This window comes from Corvus brachyrhynchos, unplaced genomic scaffold (assembly GCF_000691975.1).
Source record: "Corvus brachyrhynchos isolate BGI_N302 unplaced genomic scaffold, ASM69197v1 scaffold162, whole genome shotgun sequence".
Classification (NCBI taxonomy): Eukaryota; Metazoa; Chordata; class Aves; order Passeriformes; family Corvidae; genus Corvus; species Corvus brachyrhynchos.
The window spans coordinates 4,725,215-4,745,174 of record NW_008236696.1 but is presented as its reverse complement, the minus strand read 5'-3'; the positions used below and the strand labels follow the sequence as shown (position 1 = coordinate 4,745,174).

Genomic DNA, 19,960 nt, shown 5'->3' with positions numbered 1-19,960 from the left:
ATTGGAATATTATTTTTAACTGATGAGATATACTTCAAATGTCTTTGATTATTTACACAACATTTATTTCACTGTTTTTTTTCCATCTTCTGGAAGAGATTCTGAGTAATTATAATGAAATATTATAAAACCAAACCAAAAGAAACACCCTATTTCATCAGAACAGTGGTACATCCAGCCCAGTATCCACCTCTCCCAGTGGCAAAAGACAATTGTGGTTAGAAGAAGCTTATGACCTGCCCCTCTCTGCGAACCATTCCCCTTGTACCTTTCCAGCACCCAGAATCATTGTACCAGGGACTTTAAAGGGTACTCTTCTGCTTAGTCCTTCTAGTATCCATGTAAGGACCCGCTGTCCATGGACTTTTCTAAGCAATTTATGCCCCCAGTGACAATGTGTGCATCCAGATCTTTCAGTGGCAACAAGTTCCACAAGCTCCTCAAGTAGCAGGACTATTTTTAACCATTTTAAACTCACTCATGACAGTTTTTAGTGCCCCTGGCATTGTAAGATGCTACATGTAGCTTATCTACTACCAGAGAACTGTTAAATGTGTCCTGAACTAACCATGAACAAAATCTACTGCTTCAGATCAATGCATTTTAAAATACGATTTTGTAGACATCAGACATGCTAAGAGGTGGAATTTTTTAAAATAAAGATTAATGAAATGAGGTAATTGTTAAAGATGATTATTCGCTTTATTTCTGAAGGTTTCTCAAAAAAGTAAGTAAAAAAACCCAAACCCTTGAAGGTCAAACACGTAAACCCAAGTCATAGAGTCATAGAGTCATAGAATGGTTTGGGTTGGATGGGACTTCAAAGATCATCTAGCTTCCAGCCCCCAAGTCAATTATACAGCCAGCACCTTTTTCTGTGAGAAGCTAATCCAATCTTCACATCAGCCAGGATTTGGAAAATTCCTCATCTGACTCTGACCTTCTCATTTTGGACTCACTTTGCATTTTTGTATTTTCTTATTCAGTGTTTGAATTTTGTATTCCATTTTCAGCCACTCCCTGACAAGCAATTACTGCCTTTTAAGAATGCCTTAAATGATCCTGAATAAAAGATTTTGAATACAATGAGACATCTCAGCCTTTCTGCTTAGGAGAGGATATTGGCATATCCTTGAAAGGTATAAATCTTACTAGGTACTGCATTATTTTATGAAATACAAAAAGAAAAATCACCAGCAATTTTCTAAAGAAGTCTATGAGAGCTACCACAGCCAAAAAGCACACAGAACTGCTCAGGTTGAGAATGCAAAGGCAGCTTTATGTCACTTCTTGCCATACCTAGATTACATGGGTATTGGGCCAGTCAGTCCCTTTCTAAGTACCAGTCTGAAATGATGTAAAACTGATAGAAATCTGCTCTAAATTTTCTTGAGCTGGAGGAATAGCAGGTACTCATATAGAAGCTGCAGACCACCAGCTTGCAGTGCCCCTTGAGCTCTATCCCTTTTCCACATCTGAGTGGATGCTTTGTTTCCCTTTCACTAGTTGCCTGCTGGTTAAGGAACTGTGAAAACAGGGATATGGATATAGCCATAATTTGACCACAAATATTTAGGCATATTTTCAGTTCAACTGTTTTAATAGTAAACAGCAGACCAAGATTGTGTAACATCTGCACACATAAACTGGACCTTCTTACTGCCAGGCCCAGCCTTACACTGTTAGAAGTAAGAACTTTCCATGGTAAAGCACCATTGCGCAATGCCTGTTGAAAGAATCACAAACAGACCCTTTGATGGATAGTCCAGAAAGTGTTATAAAGCCTACTTTCCTCAAAATCTGCTCAATCACGATATAATCATTTACTTGCTGTTTGCAAATGTTAATCCAGGGTCAAGGTAATGGCTGTCTGACATGACACTTTAATTTATATAAAACCATGCCCTTTTAGCATTCATTTACAACTTTGGTGGGCTGCTCTGATTTAACAGCAGGCTGGCTTTATCGGGGCATGGGCACAAGTGACCTAACACTGCAAACAAAATGCTGCTTCTAGCTTCAGCTTTTTTTCTGACACTACTGCAGTGCTCTAATGCCCAAAACGAAACAAGCATTACCCCTGCAGACTGTAACACCATTGAAACAGATGCAGGAGTGGCCCTGGATTTGGTCAACAGACATCGCAGAGATGGCTATGTTTTTGGTTTATTCCGTGTTGCTGATGCACATGAACTACATTTAGTAAGTATCAACTTAAAGGCTGACTTACACAAGACTGTGCTTTTTAAATAATGAGCCAGGTCATGAAGAGCTTAGGTTTATTGCTTTCACTAGAACAATGTTGATGTAATCCAATGAATCAGCTGTGATTTACACTGCCTCAGTATTCATTTGTGCATGATTTATTGCATGTATGCTCGATTTCAAACAATGCTGAATGGCCTCTCTTCTCTTGGTCGGCAGGATGTTTGCTTAAGAGATGCTCTGAACAGCTTTATACAACTCTGGAAATTAATCTGTTCTGTCTGCTGTCTGGTTCAGATGTTATACTCAAAATTTACATTCAGAAGGTTTCTTTAATCCATGAATGTCTAAGATTAATTAGACCAATGTATCCTGTAAGATTGGTATTTTGTTATTATCTTTATTTTGGAGATAGCCGGATAAACTGGTGGAAAGGAAAAAAGGCAGAGGAAGTCGAAGGAGTTACTACTCTGCAAAACAGGGGAAAGACTGGATAGAGAATCCCTATCAGTCATTTCCTATTTCTTTCCTATTTCTGTTTCCTAGAGAGGATAGCCAATGACTCCCTAAATGCCAAAACAAATCAGTTGCAGAAAAAACAATAGAATAAAAATGTCTTTAACTAGTACATGAAAGAGACCAAGGACAGGCAGATTTACTAAGCCCTATTTCAAAATTAGAGGCAATGCTAAGATATACAAATATTGCAAAATCAGTGTTTAACATGGCCTGGTGGACTCGCACTAATGAAAATACTACACTAATCTGCAGCAATTCTTTGACAAGGTCTCATCTATACAGAAACACTCTGAAAAAGGAACCTGAATAGATGGAGCTTCATAAAACCTGAGGACACTTATTCACAGTGAAGTGAAAGATTTGTATGATTTTATCTAAATGACAAAATAAAATACGTATGTGTCTATTCTGAATGTCCATACAAGGGCTGAATAAAGTTTAACTAATTCATTCTAAAACTGTTTCTGTGGGCCACAGAAAATTCTTAGCACCACATCCCATTACACTGGCATATAAATTCAAATTTTAATTTTCCTAATCCTATTTGCTCAGGAGACAGAATACACTAGAAGAGTTTCAGAGTTAAGGCTTCTGATTTTGTTGGGATTATTAGAGTTTTGTTGCATAACTCCCTAAATAAACTGAGCAGGAAGCAAAGTTCTGAAAGAGTATCTGGTCACTAAGGTAATATGAAATAGATGTAGGTACATAATTGGCTGCCTAGACAACTGATGTCCTCATAGAACAGAATGTTCTATGGGAAAATCAGAAAGAGGGAATGGCAATCTTTTAACACTGGTATTTTCTCTACTTGTTGGATATCAGATTAACAACAGACACTTCTCACAAGTTATAAACAAAAGGATAGGAGGCAACAGTTGTATGTTGCAGGAAGGGAAATTCTGACTACATATACAGCTAAAAAAAAATCATGGAGAAAGTGGTTAAGTACTAGAATGGCTCAGAGAGGCTGTGGAATGTCTGTCTTGCTGATACACAGAATGCAGTTGAAACTTTGAAGTTCCAGCTTTGCCTTGAGCAAGTGGCTGGGCAAGATGACCTCCAAAGGTCCCTTCCAGCCTGAATCCTTTCTGTGCTTGTCAACTCTGAAAAATCTTAATAGAGAACTGGAGAAGCTTCATAAAGATTAAACATATCAACCTCAAAAAAAAGTTTCTTTCAGATCAAACTTCTTGTCTACAAACTATTTTTACTTGCACTTCTCTTCCAGGGAAATTCATCAGTCCTCTACCTAACTTTGGATGTGCTGGAAACGGAATGCTCTGTCCTATCCAGAAGACACTGGGAGTCTTGTGAATACAGTGACACCTATCCAATGGCAAGTAATGGCATCTGCACTGACTCATACACCAATAATTCATTAACTTGACCTTCATCTGAACTGCCCAGAAATTTGTGCCACAAAATCTCTCAGTGAAGACTGGGCTTTAATATGGCACATTCTAAACCCAAATCTATCTAATTCTAGAGTTGTTAAACATAAGCTAAAGGCTTGGGAAAGGGTTGACTCTTCTAGTAAGTGTAGCTTTATTTAACTAGTTGTCTCAAAGGAACTATACTCCACATTCCACTCCTTGTAGCAGAACTTATGTTTTAAGGGTGATTTGCTGACAACTAAAGGGCACTAGAAATTATTTTTTAAGCATGTTCCTAGTATATGAGCCAGAAATACCAGTGGTATATTTTGTCAGTTTTCTGTCACAGCATTTGTAGTATGACAATGTGAAATATTGGTAGTGTCAGTACATGAATGATATACAGCAATACTTGTCCTTTCTTCTTGCACTCCAATGATGAGAACTCCCAGTCAAAAACTTTATTTAAATAGGAGAGTTGTGATACTATGACAAAGGACAAAGCAGGAAGACCAGGCAGAGAGAGGAAAAAGAATTTATTGGGTTTTTCTTAAGGGAGAAAAGGAATGGATAAAAAGGTCCATCCACTTTTGATAAAGATTCGTGTAACCTGGCATTCTAACCTTCCCTGCCATCTAGTATTATCTTACTCTAAGTAAGTAACAGGATGACTAAGAAGGCTGGTTCAGTTTTCCATTGTCTACTCAATTGTGCAAACTGAGAATTAAAATAAAGGCTCCTGTAGAGGGAGATCCCATTTTATCTGAAGACAAATTTTGAGTGGTACCTGATCAAACATTCCATTAATGACCACATCTGTTATTCTTAGAGGTACTGCACATTAAAAGGAGGTATAATTGCTATGATCGCCTACATCCAATTAAATCCAGGGAAAATAACATCATAATCATGTATTCTTTTTTCTTCTCAGGACTTTGGGCAATGTAAGATTATCACATATACAAACCATCTGCTGAAGAAACCTCAACTATATGGATTTAATTGTACATTAAGTCCAGGTAAAATAACCACTGTTGTAAGCCAACACATATCTCAAACCAGCCCTAGTACCAAAGTCTGTACACCACCAGTGTATGGTAACCGTAACAGATTCATTCATCTGCTTGCAATTCATATTTTAGACAATTCAAATGGAATGTTAAGAATGAGTAATAGAATTAAGGTTACCCTACTCCACTAAACCAGATGTCAGATGATATCACCATTTCAGTCCACCAAAATATGATAATGAATATCAGAACAAATGTAAACTCTGAAAGACTGCACATTTGGGGTGGTAAGATTCTAAGGGGATTTATAAGAATACTCATTTTCATGGGTTTGGGGGTTTTTCACGTTACAGGACAAACCCATATTTGTGGAGTGAGGGACAGGTATTTCACTTCCAAGGAAATGCTGCAATTAAATTTCTCACTATGAGTTCACATTAAGGCTATGGGCACACTCCCAAGAGTATTAATATCCACTGTAATATTAGTAAATTATTTGTTTTCACAGTTCCACCTGACTTAGTAGAGTGCAAAGATTGTCCTGTGAAACTTGAAGCCTTAGAAGTTACTGAGCAACATAAAGATATCGCTGCAAAGGCCCTGAAGAAATTCAACAGTGAAGGTAACCACACAAACAACTTTGCTGTGGATAAAGTTGAAAGAATTTTAAGGATGGTAAGTCACATTTTCTCCTAGAATTACTTAGAAATGATACATTTTTGTGAGCAGCTCCAAAACTCGGTGCTCTGGTATAGAACTCAAACCCTTCTAGGATCAGATCAACCAGCATAAATCATCTGTTTAAAGTTGAAGGTCCTAGTTTTGCAAAGACTTGTTACCAACTTCAATTTAGGTGTGTGAAAGCAAAAGGATTTCTCATTTCTTAAAAACTATGACAGTGTGATGGCATTCAGAATTCAAAGCCTTCTTTGTGTACATATTTTAATTTTGAATGCCTATTTACCTATCATGACATACATGAGTTTATTTAGTACTGAGCAGACTTTGAGATGGACACTTGTGTATTATCACAGTCACACATTTTGTCAGTTGAAGACAGACAATTTTTTACTCCAAGAATATTTAGCACATGGATACAACACACAGTGGAACATGCTCAGCATCATTTTGGCTCTTGCTGCAGAGCAAAGCAGCACTCTGAGGACAGGAGGTGAATTTGTACTGTAACTCTTGAAGAACTTTTGGGTCTGGTAAATAACTCCATATCTAAGTGATGTCAACATGAAGACCTATCCTTTGGGTGATTTGAAGTATATTTTAGAACAAAACTTCTTGTAGGTAGATACTGGAGACATTCACTTAAACAGCACAGGATCATTCTGCCAACACGTGTCAGCTCAGGACACCTCTATAATGAGGTCCCATGGCTCCCACCATAATACATGTTGATCTTGGAAACTGCCTAAATGATAGCATGCCAAACCCACCTCCCTGCAGCTTTTAATATTACTCAGAAACCTGACAGTGTTCCACACTGCAGCCCTGTACACGATGTATCCCTACTGCCATTTAGAAAGGGATTGTTTTCACATTGCCTGGGTTTGTGTGTTTCTCCCCAAACACTATTTCCACACTTCGCCCTCTTCAGCTACAGCAACACTTCAGATTGTACCACTGGATTTTAATGCTCAGAAACGATGAATTACAATAAAACACCAAACCATAAAGTATGTGCAGCACTTTTTACCAATTTAGTTAAACCAGTGAAACTCGTGTGCACACATGCTAAGGACACCTTCAACACAGATTTGAAATAAAAGTACTGCTATAGTTGGAAATTAAAATGAAACACCTCTTTATGGATTTTAATAGGATCACAAAGGTTTTCTCCCATGTTCCTATGGAGTAAGGCCTTCTCCATAACTAATGCCCTTGACAACAGAGAAAGCAACATTCTCACAGTAACTGGCAGAATTTCACCTCAAATTAACATCAGCACTGTAACACTATGTACTCCCATCACTGGAAAGGGGTGCTTGCCTTCCAGTAGATCTCTCCACTTTCACAGGAGCAGCAGTTCAGTTTAGGGAGAAGACTCTAAGGACACTACTTCCTAAAAACACAGGCTGTAAAAGTAACAGATTTTATAACACACACATACTAAACAAAGAATTAAAGCAAGCATTCATGGAAGCTGTAAGGGTGTGAAGCAAGTAAGGTATAAATTATCTAATCTGCTTTCCTTGCTGAATGTGCATGAACATTTGAACAGGACAGGTAAGGAAAGCACAAGGTGGATGGGATTTTGACAATAAGATGAAGAATGGTTGCTTTGAAAATTACAGGACTTTAAATACACCTAGTTACCCCTTCTTCTTTGACCTCTTGGTTTCAGACTGCCTCCCGTGAAGGTCACATTTTAGGATTCTCTATAAAAGAGACCAACTGCTCCAAATCTATGCAGCAAGCAGATCAAGCATTGGAATGTGATTTTCTGCATGACTGGCACGCTGTAAGTAAAGTCTTAGAATGAGAACTGATACAATGGGTGGTACCAGGAAGATTCTACCAATATATTTCCAAGTGTTTCTCATAAGCATGCACCCAAACTCAAAACTAAAAACCTAGCATGTCCAAGCCTAGATCCTAATTTTACAGCTGCTCCTTTGTCTTTTATAAGGAGACAGTCTGAACTCTCAAATCTTGAAGTAACTGGAGTCTGGCATATTAAAGGCCTAGAGCTTTTCAGGTTGTATCTGGCTTTTGCATTCAAACTGTGGCCAACCCCTAGCAAATCATTCATGCTATGTCCATAAAAACTTTTACACTAATATGAGTCATAGATCCTGGAAAAAAATATATGTCTTATGTCATCCCAGTGAGCTCAGGGTCACTTTTTTCTCCTCTGTAGCAGAGGAATGGAGAGTGGAATAATTTAACTCGTCTGCAGAAAACTATCCAAGTATTCTCCTCACCCCACTTTTCCACTACTATAATAGTCTACACCAAAGAAACAAGGTGTTTTAGCTAGGCAAGATTTCATAATTTCAGAATAAATTATTCCCCAGAAATATTGAAATAAATAAATAATGAAATAAAATCATGGAAAAAATCAAATGTAAAATTTTTGGTTTATGTACATCCATCACCTTCTCTAGCTTTTTATACTTCAGAAGACTGTAAAAGGTTGTGAATTAACTGGTAAGGGAGCCACGAGTTCACTAGAATGAAGCACAAGGCAGATGGCTGTGGGGGTTTGAATTCTGTTCTCAGTGTTGCTACTGATGCTGCTTGTGTGTAAAATGCCATTAACATTTGTAGTCACTGATCATAATGGGCTACTAATGAACAAATATCCAGATAAAGCACCCAGTACAGAGAGCATACAAAGAACCCATCACCTGAGTTCTGTGCTCTTTCACATGAGCAATTCCACACATGACTGGACAGCAGGAGAAAGTCACAGCAAACAGGGTGCTAAAGGAAGCGATGCAAAAAAATTACAACAAATTACCTTTTAAAAAATAAATGGAAGAAAGCTCTGCCTTGAGCTTTGTCTGAAGCAGCATAGCTACATAGTGCCAGGTTTTGAGAGCTTTGAGCAGAATTACAGAATAGCCCAATGCAAACAGATGTTTGACAAGCAAAGACAGGAAAAAACCAAGGAATAAAAATCAGGCACCCACGGGTACCTGTTCTGGAGGCATCAGTAGCAGTCCAATCTCTTAGCCATCAAACAGGAAGTAAGATGGGGAGTAGTAGCCCTTTAAATGCACATGGCCAAGTGCATCTAGAGTACATCACAGTCAAGAACCCTCAAAAACTGCACATATTTTAACCATTATTAATCACTGGCAAGCACTGGTCAGAAGGCTCAGGATCTGGCTAAGTTATGTGAACACACTTAGGTATCAAAGGAATAGCCTAACTTGTAAAACTTTGAATATTCAGTAGTTCATACTGACTCCATCACAAGAACTCAGATGTGCATTGTGGGTTTTTTCCCCTTTCTTTTGCTTAGCACACCGGATTCTGCAAAGCAAGAATTATCAGTGATGCAGATGAAACGGATGGAACAGATATAAGCTGTGAAATCTACCATCCCTGGGTAAGCACTCACCAATGGGCACATCTCTGGCTATATCCTCATGCAGGTTACAGCAACCTTGCTTAGTCCAGACTGGCAGATGATCGTAACATTTATGCCAATTTTCTATTGCCTGGGTGTGATGCAGCATGTCAGGACAGACTGACCTTAAAGTCCTAGGTCAATCAAAGGATGAAACAGAGTTGAGCTGTCCCTACAACTCCTTCCAAGTGTGTCTTCTCTCAGTTCAATCACTTGACTAGGTGTAAGTGAGTAGAGATTGGCAAACAAGTTCAGAGAAATTTTAGAAAGCAAGAGGAGGGGAGATGATCTTTATCATAACATACTGGTATTCCAGTTTATATTACAGCAGCTACTCCAGTCCGGATTTATTTTGTTTTGATCTATCACAAATATTTCTCAGCTGGTTAAATAATTTCATTTTGACATAGTGTAGTGTTTCCAGCAGATTTTCAGTAACTTGGCATTTTATTATCTACTCCTTCTCTTCTATCATGAAAAAATGCAGTTTTCCTCAAAGATCATGAGAGCTATGAATGCAAACCTACTAACTCCCACCTCTCTCTCTCTCACCAATTTCTTCTGCCCTATCAACACCTGATTAATACTTCCTCCCCAATGTTTTCATAAACAGCACCATGGCTGTGGGCGAAGAGGCAAATATTCACGTCTGGGACATCCACACAGACATCCCCATTGTCATCATCATTTTGGTCACAGACATCAACGTAAGCATCACCACAGACATGAATGTCCCCCCTCTTCTCAGTCCAGACCTGAACACCCTGAGCATAACCCCAAATACAGCAAGGAAGATCAAGACAGCAATGAAGAACTTGCTATTTCTTCTCCCCCTCCTCCCCATGATGAACCAGATCGCTACCACCCTCCCCACCACCATGGACCACCCTGTCCTCCTCCTCATGGACCAGATCACCACCACCCTCCCCACCACCACGGACCACCCTGTCCTCCTCCTCATGGACCAGATCACCACCACCCTCCCCACCACCATGGACCACCCTGTCCTCCTCCTCATGGACCAGATCACCACCACCCTCCCCACCACCACGGACCACACTGTCCTCCTCCTCATGGACCAGATCACCCCCCCCCTCCCCACCACCATGGACCACCCTGTCCTCCTCCTCATGGACCAGATCACCACCACCCTCCCCACCACCACGGACCACCCTGTCCTCCTCCTCATGGACCAGATCACCACCACCCTCCCCACCACCACGGACCACCCTGTCCTCCTCCTCATGGACCAGATCACCACCACCCTCCCCACCACCATGGACCACCCTGTCCTCCTCCTCATGGACCAGATCACCACCACCCTCCCCACCACCACGGACCACGCTGTCCCCCTCCTCCAGGACACCCTCCTCATCACTGTCATCACTATCACAGATATCATCACAACAAGACAAGCATATCAGGAAAGTATTTTCCATGCCACATAACAGGAACTGTCTATCGCATCCCAGTTCTCAATCAGCAGGATTCTCTCACACCTCCCACTGCAAACTTTCCTGAGCTATCCCAATGCAACCTTTACTTCTCCAGCACTGGTGAAGGTATTCTCTTCACTGGCTCAAGACTAAAGGAGGCAGCAGAAGCTCCAGGCTTTCCAGATCACCCTACACAATCAAAATCATGCCCCGGAAAACCCAAACTTGACCTTCCAAAAATTTTGTCTTTATTTCCACATAGCTTTGTAAAAGAAAATTCTCCTCTGTGACCTCAGAGAAAGATGTTCCTGGTTCAAGAGTTTTAGGGGCAATCACAGTCCTACAATTAAGGAAAACAGCACATGGAGAAGGGGGAAAAGCATTCCATTTCTAGGGAGGAGAATCACTGAAAAAAATCATTAAGAATTTCAACCTGCTTCTTCATCCTGGCTATCTCAGGCTCCACTGTAACTGAAAGGCTCAAAACTCTTAGTCCCTCAGGTAATGTGAATGGGTAAAAATCTCCCCAGAAAACAATGCTCCTTCAGTTCTAACAAAAAGGAAAATTCCCTAATGGTGAAAATTGCCATCTAAAATCTTTCATTTTTTCATCATTCATAATTATAACATACTTCTCCAAGGAATCTGACCTAGAGGAAATTTGACTGCTTTCCATAAAAAGTAATCCATGACACTACATTCATGCTTCATACAGATTTAAAGAAAATAAGAACATGCAAGCATTTTTTTCTTGACACAGTTGCCTGTTTTGTCTTTTGTTTTCTTTACTATACATAATTAGCTATTAGATAGTGAACTAGAAATTATATTAAACTATTAAGCTATTTAGGTATTAAACATCCATGAGGCAAACCCTTGCATAAATTGACTAATGGTGTTTGGGTTACCACTGTTATCTAGAAGAGGTCTGAAAACAGTTAATGATTTGCAGTCTCACTGCAGGGTGGCCTGCACAGGTGCTTCCATTGCTACAGCTGCTGGTGGTGATACACAGAAATATTGCAGTCAAGGACAGCTCTTCTCAAATAGTTCATAATTGCTCTCAGGGGAAGAGAAAAGCAGATGCATGTAATAACTCTTTCATATAAATGTTTTCTTTATTGCTGAACCTTCCTCACTGGAGGAGGAGCAGGAAAAAAGAACAGTGGTGCTGCTTCATACTCCAGGCTCCATCAAGGTTGAGTCCACTCAGACTGTCCAGGGGACAACAAGCTGTTTCAGAACTGCTATGTCATAAGCAAGAACATGGATTAATCTCAAAAAAAAATTAGTAAATTGGTCCTCCAAATAGCTTTTTAATGGCATAAAGTGAAATACAATGCAAAGGCTACATTGAAGAAAAAGAAACAAAATGAGGACTCAGTGTGACTGAGTGAGGGTTGAGTAATTTTTAAAAGTCTGTTATCATGTATGAACAGACTTATTTCTGGTGTAGTTTATTCACAGTCTCTAAAGTGCATTTTCTTTAATCAAAACTTGTAGCAAGCCCTGGGTGAGTGCCAGGCACTCACTAAAGCTGCTCTGTCACTGCCCTCCTCAGCCAGACAGGGGAGAGAAAATACAGCAGAAGGGTCGTGGGTCAAGGTAAGGACAGAGAGAGATCACTCACCAAATACTGTCACAGGTAAAATAGACTGGACTTGGGGAAATTGGTTTAATTTATTACTAATCAAACCAGAGTAAGAGAATGAGAAATAAAGTCAAATCTTTAAAACACCTTCTCCACCCCTTCCTTCTTCCCAAGGTTAAATTTACTCCTGATTTTCTCTACCTTCTCCCCCAGTTGGTGCAGGGGCGATAGGAATGGGAGTTGCAGTCAGCTCATCACATGTTGCTTCTGCCCCTCCTTTTTCCTCAGAAGGACTCCTTACACAGTCCCCTTGCTCCAGCCTGGGATCCCTCTCGTTGGAGGCAGTCCTTCATGAACTGCCCCAGTGTAGGTCCCTTCCATGATGTGCAATCCTTTAGGAACAAACTGTTCCAGCATGGGTGCCCTGCAGGGTCCCAAGTCCTGCAGGGTCCCAAGTCCTGCTCCAGTACAGGCTTCCACAGGCTCATAGCCTACACTGGGCACCCATCTGCTCTGGCGTGGGGTCCTCCACGAGCTGCAAGTGGATCCCTGCTCCACCACTAATCTCCAGGGCTGTAGGGGGACAGCTGCCTCACCATGGTCTGCTCCATAGGCTGCAGGAAAATCTCTGCTCTGCACCCACAGCACCTTCTCCCACACCTTCTTCACGGCCCACTGGGTTCTGCATAGCTGTTTTTCTCACATATTCTCACTCTTCTCTTTCCTGTTCTTTCCCAGTTGGTTTTTTTTTTTCCCCTTCTCCACTATGTTATCCCAGAAGCACTACCACCAGCACTGATGGGCGCAGTCTTGGCCAGAACTGGATCCACCTTGGAGCTGACTGGCCTTGGCTCTGTTAGACATGGAGAAGCTTCTAGCAGCTTCTCATGGAAGCCACTCCAGTAATCCCCTGCTATCAAAACCTTGCCACACAAACCCAATACAGCAAGACACAGATGGAACACAGGAGCCAAGGCAATCCCAAGGTGTTTACAGATCCAAAGCAAAGCTATTTGGTGCCAAACATGGGAAACAAGCACCAGATGCTCTCATCCAGGTCTAATCCTGGCTTGGCCAGACTCAGGCAACAGTATTTAATTCTTTGTTCTTGGGTGTCACATACCTGTAATGATAAAAAAGCACTATGATCACTGACTAATCCATAGTCCAGGCAGTCTCCACATGGCAGCAGAGATGGACTTTCCAACAGGACTGTGAAGAACAAGGTTTATCAAGTGTTCTTGAAGGGTTACATGACATTCAACCACATGCATCTGTCCAAAGACTTTTTCCAAAGGCGTTCTGAGTACTGTAGTTCTCAGAACTGTTGCAGCCTGAACACTAAACAGATCTATAAAATTTACAAGGTTGTTGTCCAAAACTTCATTGTCACTGTGACCTTCTCGGGTGTTTTATTTAAGCCTTGTAAAATTCATTCTCAGTAGTGGTTTAGGTGGTAAAAAGTCAGAAAGCTACACACACTTCCTTCTCTTTTGCTTTGCCTAAACTGGTCCCCAGCTGCAGCCATTTATCCTGTTATCGTGATGGCAGGTGGATAACCTTAGTGTCCTTCTGGTGAACAAACAAAGTTTGTTTAGATGAACTCAGAAGTTTATTTGCAGTATAAACAGGGTATGATGAGAACCAACCAACCCCAGCAACCCACTCATTCTGTTTACTTAGCTATTGCTCCTGAAAAACAGAAGAGGTGACTAAAATCCTGTCAGGCATTCCTTTCCCATTTGGTTTTTAAAGACCCTTCTAATTCAGGGGGCCTTTTTTATCCAATTATGAAGGCCTTCACTGTACTAGTGCTCTGCTGTAGTTTTTTCTCTAGCAGAGCCACCCCTCTTGCATTTGAGTTTTCGGACTGTGATGACCCTGATGTCTTTAAAGCTGTTGATGCAGCACTGAAGAAATACAATGAAGACAGAGCAACCGGTAACCAATTTGCTCTATACGTGGTGATGGAAGCCAAGAGAACTGTAAGTAGACTTTGCAAAAAGAAAAATGTTGGAATTGTTTATGAACTCTGAATCAGCTTATCTCCATCTCATTTTTAAGGGGGCAAGCATGATAGCACAGTGTCTTCCAAAAATGTTTTAAAAAATCAGTGACTTGCACAGTAAGATACTTGTTCCCATGACAAGCAGGGATGTATATTATGTTTTTATCAGCACAACTCTGTGTGCTGGTGAATTGCTTACTAATGCAAGGAGTAAAGACTAGAAAATTCTATCACCAACACAGTTTGTCCTACTAGTCTCTGTTCTCTTTTTTCTTTGTTGGGAATTCTACCCCTTTCCATCATCTGTAAGGTTTTCAGACCAATAGCAAAACCACACTTATTAAAAAATATGGATGTAATCTTGACTTGGGAAGAGCTGGTGCCACACATGAAAAAGAACCACCTGATAAAGTTTGGCAGTACTCTGGATTGTTTGTGAATATTATTTGATTGACACCAATCCTAAGTCACAGATCTATCTAAAAGCACTAGGTGGTCTTTTAGTCGAATATGGTGAGAGCTAAAATTACAGGAAAAAAAAAAAAAGAATGTAACATGATCCTTTGCCTGGAGTCCTTCTGTATAGCCTTAATCTAACAAAAGAGTATTTACCTCGGAGAGGCATACAAAGATGGTATTACCATAATAATGACAAGCATTACTTCACTTGCAAATAACATTAGCATGTTTTTCTACTGGATTGGATTTTCAGATGTAAACCACAAGAAATCCAGAGTGTCAGAGAGAATATTTTGCACTCCAAAATCACAAGACACTTTTACCCAGATAGAAATTGACGTCGGAAAGGAGCCATGCATTGCTAAACACTTACAGCAAACTACCCACATCTCCTGGCACCTGCCCTCTCGTGCTTCTGTTTACACACTGGGGAGATTTTAGCATGTGGAGACAAAAAAAGTCAGAAAGCCCTTTATACAATTAATATTAAATAAATGAATAGTCTCATTGTTCTCACTGAACTGCATACATTCTTAGCAACAGCCAAATGCAAACATCTCTATATCTGTAATAACACCTTCCTTTTGCTGGTGTTCCCAAAGGACAGATAGGAGTTTCAGAATTTTATCTTCAACAATGTTCTATTTTTAAGAATACATATTTATTGCAATTATTATTCATCTTTCCTTCTCTAGATATTCATCTTTCCGTTTCTTAAAAGATATGAAGTGGAAATCAATTATTACTTTGAATCATTGATTTGATTATGATGTTAAGTAAAAAACAGAGAAAAGGAATCTGCAATTGAAATTTCCTCATATTTGAGATTCTTTTTCTAAAAAGAGTATAGATTTTACTCCTCGCTAGTCTCACAATGTTGAATGCATTAATTAAATAGCTGGTTATTACATATTCATGTACATTCATTATTGATAGGGTAATAAAACATAAAAGCTGACTAGTGAAAGACTAAACCTGCCCCAGTTAAAGGCATAGATGCTCATAACAGGAATGAAATAAGCTAATAGCAAATAATACAGAAACAATGTCTTTTCTTATTTTGTTTGCTCACTGAGCTGATTTTTTGCAGATTTAGAACACTGTAAGAGAGAACAGAATTTGGCTCTTTTTAAGTCCCAGATAGTATAATCTGATGTAATTCCATAAAAGTCAATTTCTACCTGCTGAGGATTAAGTCTACTATATTTTTAGAGCCCCTTTTATCCTGTTTTACCACCATTATATCAGGTACCTCTACACTTCTTCGTACCTGTAGCAATACACAACAGGAATTGAGACATGGCAGAATATAATTCTGTGTCAACATCAGTGTAAATCCAGTACATGTCAACCACATCAGCTCAGCCTCATTTTTTTGGTATCACTAAGGCAGAAATTATCATTTAATTCTCCCAGCAGAGACAGAGAACAATAATTGGCTATTTTAGAATAACCAGTGCTAAACTACAGCAGCTGCCTTGTTTGTGTTTGAAAAGTCACATTGTCAGAGCATTTTTAGTGGTTGTAAAAGGTTAGTAATTTCTGACTTTATATATTCTCTAAAGGATGAATCACAAACCTTACAGTGTTGTCACTGTCACCTGTAGGCACAGGCCCACTACCTGGTTTATGGCGAAGAGAAGATGCCCACTTACTGATTTACCAACTTCTGAAATACTTCCACTTGCCGGCCCAAACTTTGCTTAATACTTTTAATTTCATCTTATGGGATTCCCAAGGCTGCCCTGCCCTGCACCCCAGCCTTCAATGCCTGTAGAAAACTGCAGGCACCGCCCAAGGCTGTCTCCACATCCCTGCTCACCCCTTCCAGTGCAGGCTGGGCAGCTGAAGTTCCCTGCTACCACCGAGCAGAGGCTGTCTGGGCACTGCCAGGCTGCCTGGGGGCTGCTGGCTGCTGGTTCTGGGCTGCCAGGGGAGCTGTGCAGAAGGAAAGTGGACAGATCTGGGAGGAGGCCAAGAGTGAGAGCAAAGGAGTCAGACACGAGCACAGTCCAAGCTGGTAATTTATGCTAACTATCCAAGCAGCCACCCAAAATGTTTTTTTTGGAGTACATTTGAATCAGAGTATAAAACCTAACCCCTTCTTTTTGGTTCTAAACCCCTTGGAACTACAAGTTAAAATGAAGGTAGTTGAGCATATTGTATCTATTACACCAACATATTGTTATTGTAGGTAAGGGCTAAGTAATATAATTAGATAAGTTAATATTTGAACTACCAAGATCTGAGAAACCAGCAGTGAGTGGGAAACCATACTATAAAATTTAAGGTAACCAATGAATAGTATTTACTTTTTTGAAACCCTTATCTTTTCACTTGATTTATTACTATGCAAATGATGACATGTATATTGTTTTAATCCAGGCAGGTCCTGACCCACAGTTCTATGTGAAATACAGAATACTCGAAAGCACTTGTGCCACTGAGGAAAACAAACACTGGCAACACTGTCATTACAAAGTATCTGCAGAGGCTGTAAGTATCTGTCCTCTTTACAAGTTCTCTGTGCAGAAACATCAGCATAATGACCAGGACTGCAATTGCTTGGGGAAAAATACAGTAGAAGAATTAACTTTTTTAGCTGTGTTGCTTTTGAGAGCTTATATGACTACAGTACAGTGCAGAAATGTTTATGACTCCAAAGTTAACCATTATAATCCTGACTTTTCCATTACAATCCTGAATATATGCAGAGAGGAACATTTCAGTGCTTCAAAATGAAGGTTCACAATAAACCCACCATAAGATATGTGGACTGAGAGAGTCTAAGGACTGTAAAACTTTGTATTAATTATGTATAATGGAAACTTGCACAACCAAATACTGACATGGAAGCCACTATAGCAGATAATTTGGCAGAGGGCTTTCAGCAGTACCAAGCACGTCTGGCTCATGCTACCAGAGAGCACCCAGGAGAAGTACAATGGGGCCATGTGCTGCAGGGGCACTACACACTTCTGGGGGATGGCACTGCTATTTCTGACAGTGCACAGGAAGGGATGATGGTGACAGTATAATTTGAATCTATGTAAAATGCCGTGGTCATCGCTGCATATCTTGAACTAGCAGAGAGGAAAACGGATAAATACATATTCATGTATTCATTTCCATTATTCTGACTGTAAATTCTTTAGTTAACCAGTACACATCATACAAATACAAAGCAATTGTTCAAGTTATGTGCTCAGTTTGTCCCCTACTTTCCTCACAATCAACAAAACGGATCCTTTTTTACTAACAAAACAGCAACTTAGACATTACTACAAATATACACACGAACCTCTTCCCCAAACTCAGTATGCAACTGTCAGCTGTGTTCAATAGCTAAAGCACTGTATTTTTCTTTAGCAAGTTTCAGACAATTGTTGCCATATGTTTTTGCAGAAAACAGGAGAATGCACAGCTCGAGTTCATATGAATGATGCTGATAAAACAACTAATGTTTCACAAGACTGCAGAATTTTCTCAGGTATGTAACCGTTTGCGACAGCATTCAACAAATACATTGACAAATAAGAATGGAATAAATATGATACTGAGACTTTCAGGTAATTTTAAAGGTAGAGGGTCCTTATCATTCTAGTCAGACATTTATAAATAATCTTTTGTAAGCAACTACATGCTAAAGATAAAATTTCACTTCATTGTTATGCACATATAGACTAAGTCAGTGAAGCACAGGCAGTTTCTGCCCAGGGTAATAAAAACCAGCACATGTGTGTGTAGTAAGTTTCTTCAAGCACTACAATTATACCAAGTTAAAATTAGTTTGCTTAAGACCAAAAGCATACCAATAACTTAAGAGACTAGATACAACTTGTCACACTTCAACATTCTGTCCTTACTTACTTAAGCATAAAATTTTCCCAGGAATTACTAGAAAAAATTTTGTATGACAAAATTCCACCTTAATTTTCTCCAAACAAAAAATGACTGAATTATTTCTGTTAAAGTTTACCAAAACAAGTATTTACCCCAAACGAGAAAAGAAAAAAATTTCATTTACAAAATAAAAATCTCACAGCGATATAATTATGTAAGAGACTGATCTTTTAGACCTTAACAATAAGCAGTACTACATTTTTCACCTGTAAGACATTCATATATGACTATTATATTCACATAGTAATTTCCCTTATTAAAAAGAGATCACATTGTTTTAAAGCTTTGCAACCCAGATCTCTATGCCTGGTCTTCTGAAAGACATACCCAAGCTCGCTTTAAAATATTAATCTAACTACTAACTACAGAAATATTCACCCAAATTTCTGAGATGTGTGGCAGCTGGTATTTGTTTTTTGTTCCTAGCTATCTTGTTTAAAGCTGAAATGGCTTTACCTACAGCCAGTGTCGTTCTAGGAACTGCAGTACACAAACTCCATGCACTGAACAAATGCTGCATTCGTAAGGCAATGGTGACACCTAGTTGCCAGCAAAAGTTGTGTGACTCCCACAGAGAATGCACAGGAAATTTGGATTTGAATCTTTGCTTAGAAAGCAAAAAAATCCCATACATAAATTAAATGAATCAGGTATTCAGCCTAAAGAATTCACCTCTTCTTACCGAGTTATAGCAACTCTGAAAAAAGAACACACATTTGTTCAGCATAGTCCTTATGAAAGTGCTGAGACGACAGTTGGTCTAGAAGTGGGTGTGCTGTTGGTTCATTATCGCCTTTGTGACTACTTACTGAAAACGTGGTCACACTTTTCTGTAAGGTATCTATTTGTCATTACTGAGTCAAAACAAGTGATGCTAAAAATACGAAGGGGCAGACTTTGTTCACACCTGACAGGTGAGGGATTTCCCCAGTGTACTGGTACCCCACTGTTCAGCCTCTTTGGTGGAACAATTTGATCTAAGTGACCCTGGACTGATTTCCTGGCTGGTGCAAACTGGCATAACTCCATTTAAGCCAGTTTATGCCAGCTGAAGGTCAGGAACACAAATTTTATTTCAACTCCACCGGGACCACATATTGTCCCACTTCCATTCTCAAGCTCACTGACTCATGAAATTAATTTATGTACTGAACTATAAAATTAATTTATGAAAATCCAATCCATGACTACTAGAAAGGAAGGAGAGTTAATAGGATTAGTAGTAGGAAACAGGAGTTTGAGCATCCCTGTCAAGCTTGTCTATCCACAGCCAGTCCAGCTGGTTGAGCCTGAAGCTAGCACCAAGTGGTAACTGGCAGCCCCAGTGACTGGCAGGGGGGGGGGGGAGAGTATAAACAAACAC

General features: G+C 39.8%; 2 protein-coding genes across 2 annotated transcripts in view; both read left to right on the top strand.

Moving 5' to 3' along the window:
* Positions 1-1,920: 1,920 nt before the first annotated feature.
* HRG (histidine rich glycoprotein) lies at positions 1,921-12,373 on the top strand. Its single transcript, XM_017726962.1, has 7 exons — positions 1,921-2,202; positions 3,956-4,063; positions 5,032-5,119; positions 5,619-5,785; positions 7,467-7,583; positions 9,093-9,179; positions 9,814-12,373. Exons 1-7 carry the CDS (start codon positions 2,005-2,007, stop codon positions 10,924-10,926), a joined length of 1,878 nt encoding a protein of 625 aa, XP_017582451.1. The 5' UTR covers positions 1,921-2,004; the 3' UTR covers positions 10,927-12,373.
* A 1,544-nt stretch (positions 12,374-13,917) lies between these two features.
* KNG1 (kininogen 1) overlaps positions 13,918-19,960 on the top strand; it is a 17,346-nt gene continuing 11,303 nt past the window's right edge. Inside the window, exons 1-3 of the mRNA XM_017726967.1 lie at positions 13,918-14,212; positions 17,080-17,190; positions 18,100-18,184. Of these exons, the coding sequence (XP_017582456.1) occupies positions 14,018-14,212; positions 17,080-17,190; positions 18,100-18,184 (391 nt within the window). The 5' untranslated portion in view covers positions 13,918-14,017. The remainder of the gene's footprint in view (positions 14,213-17,079; positions 17,191-18,099; positions 18,185-19,960) is intronic.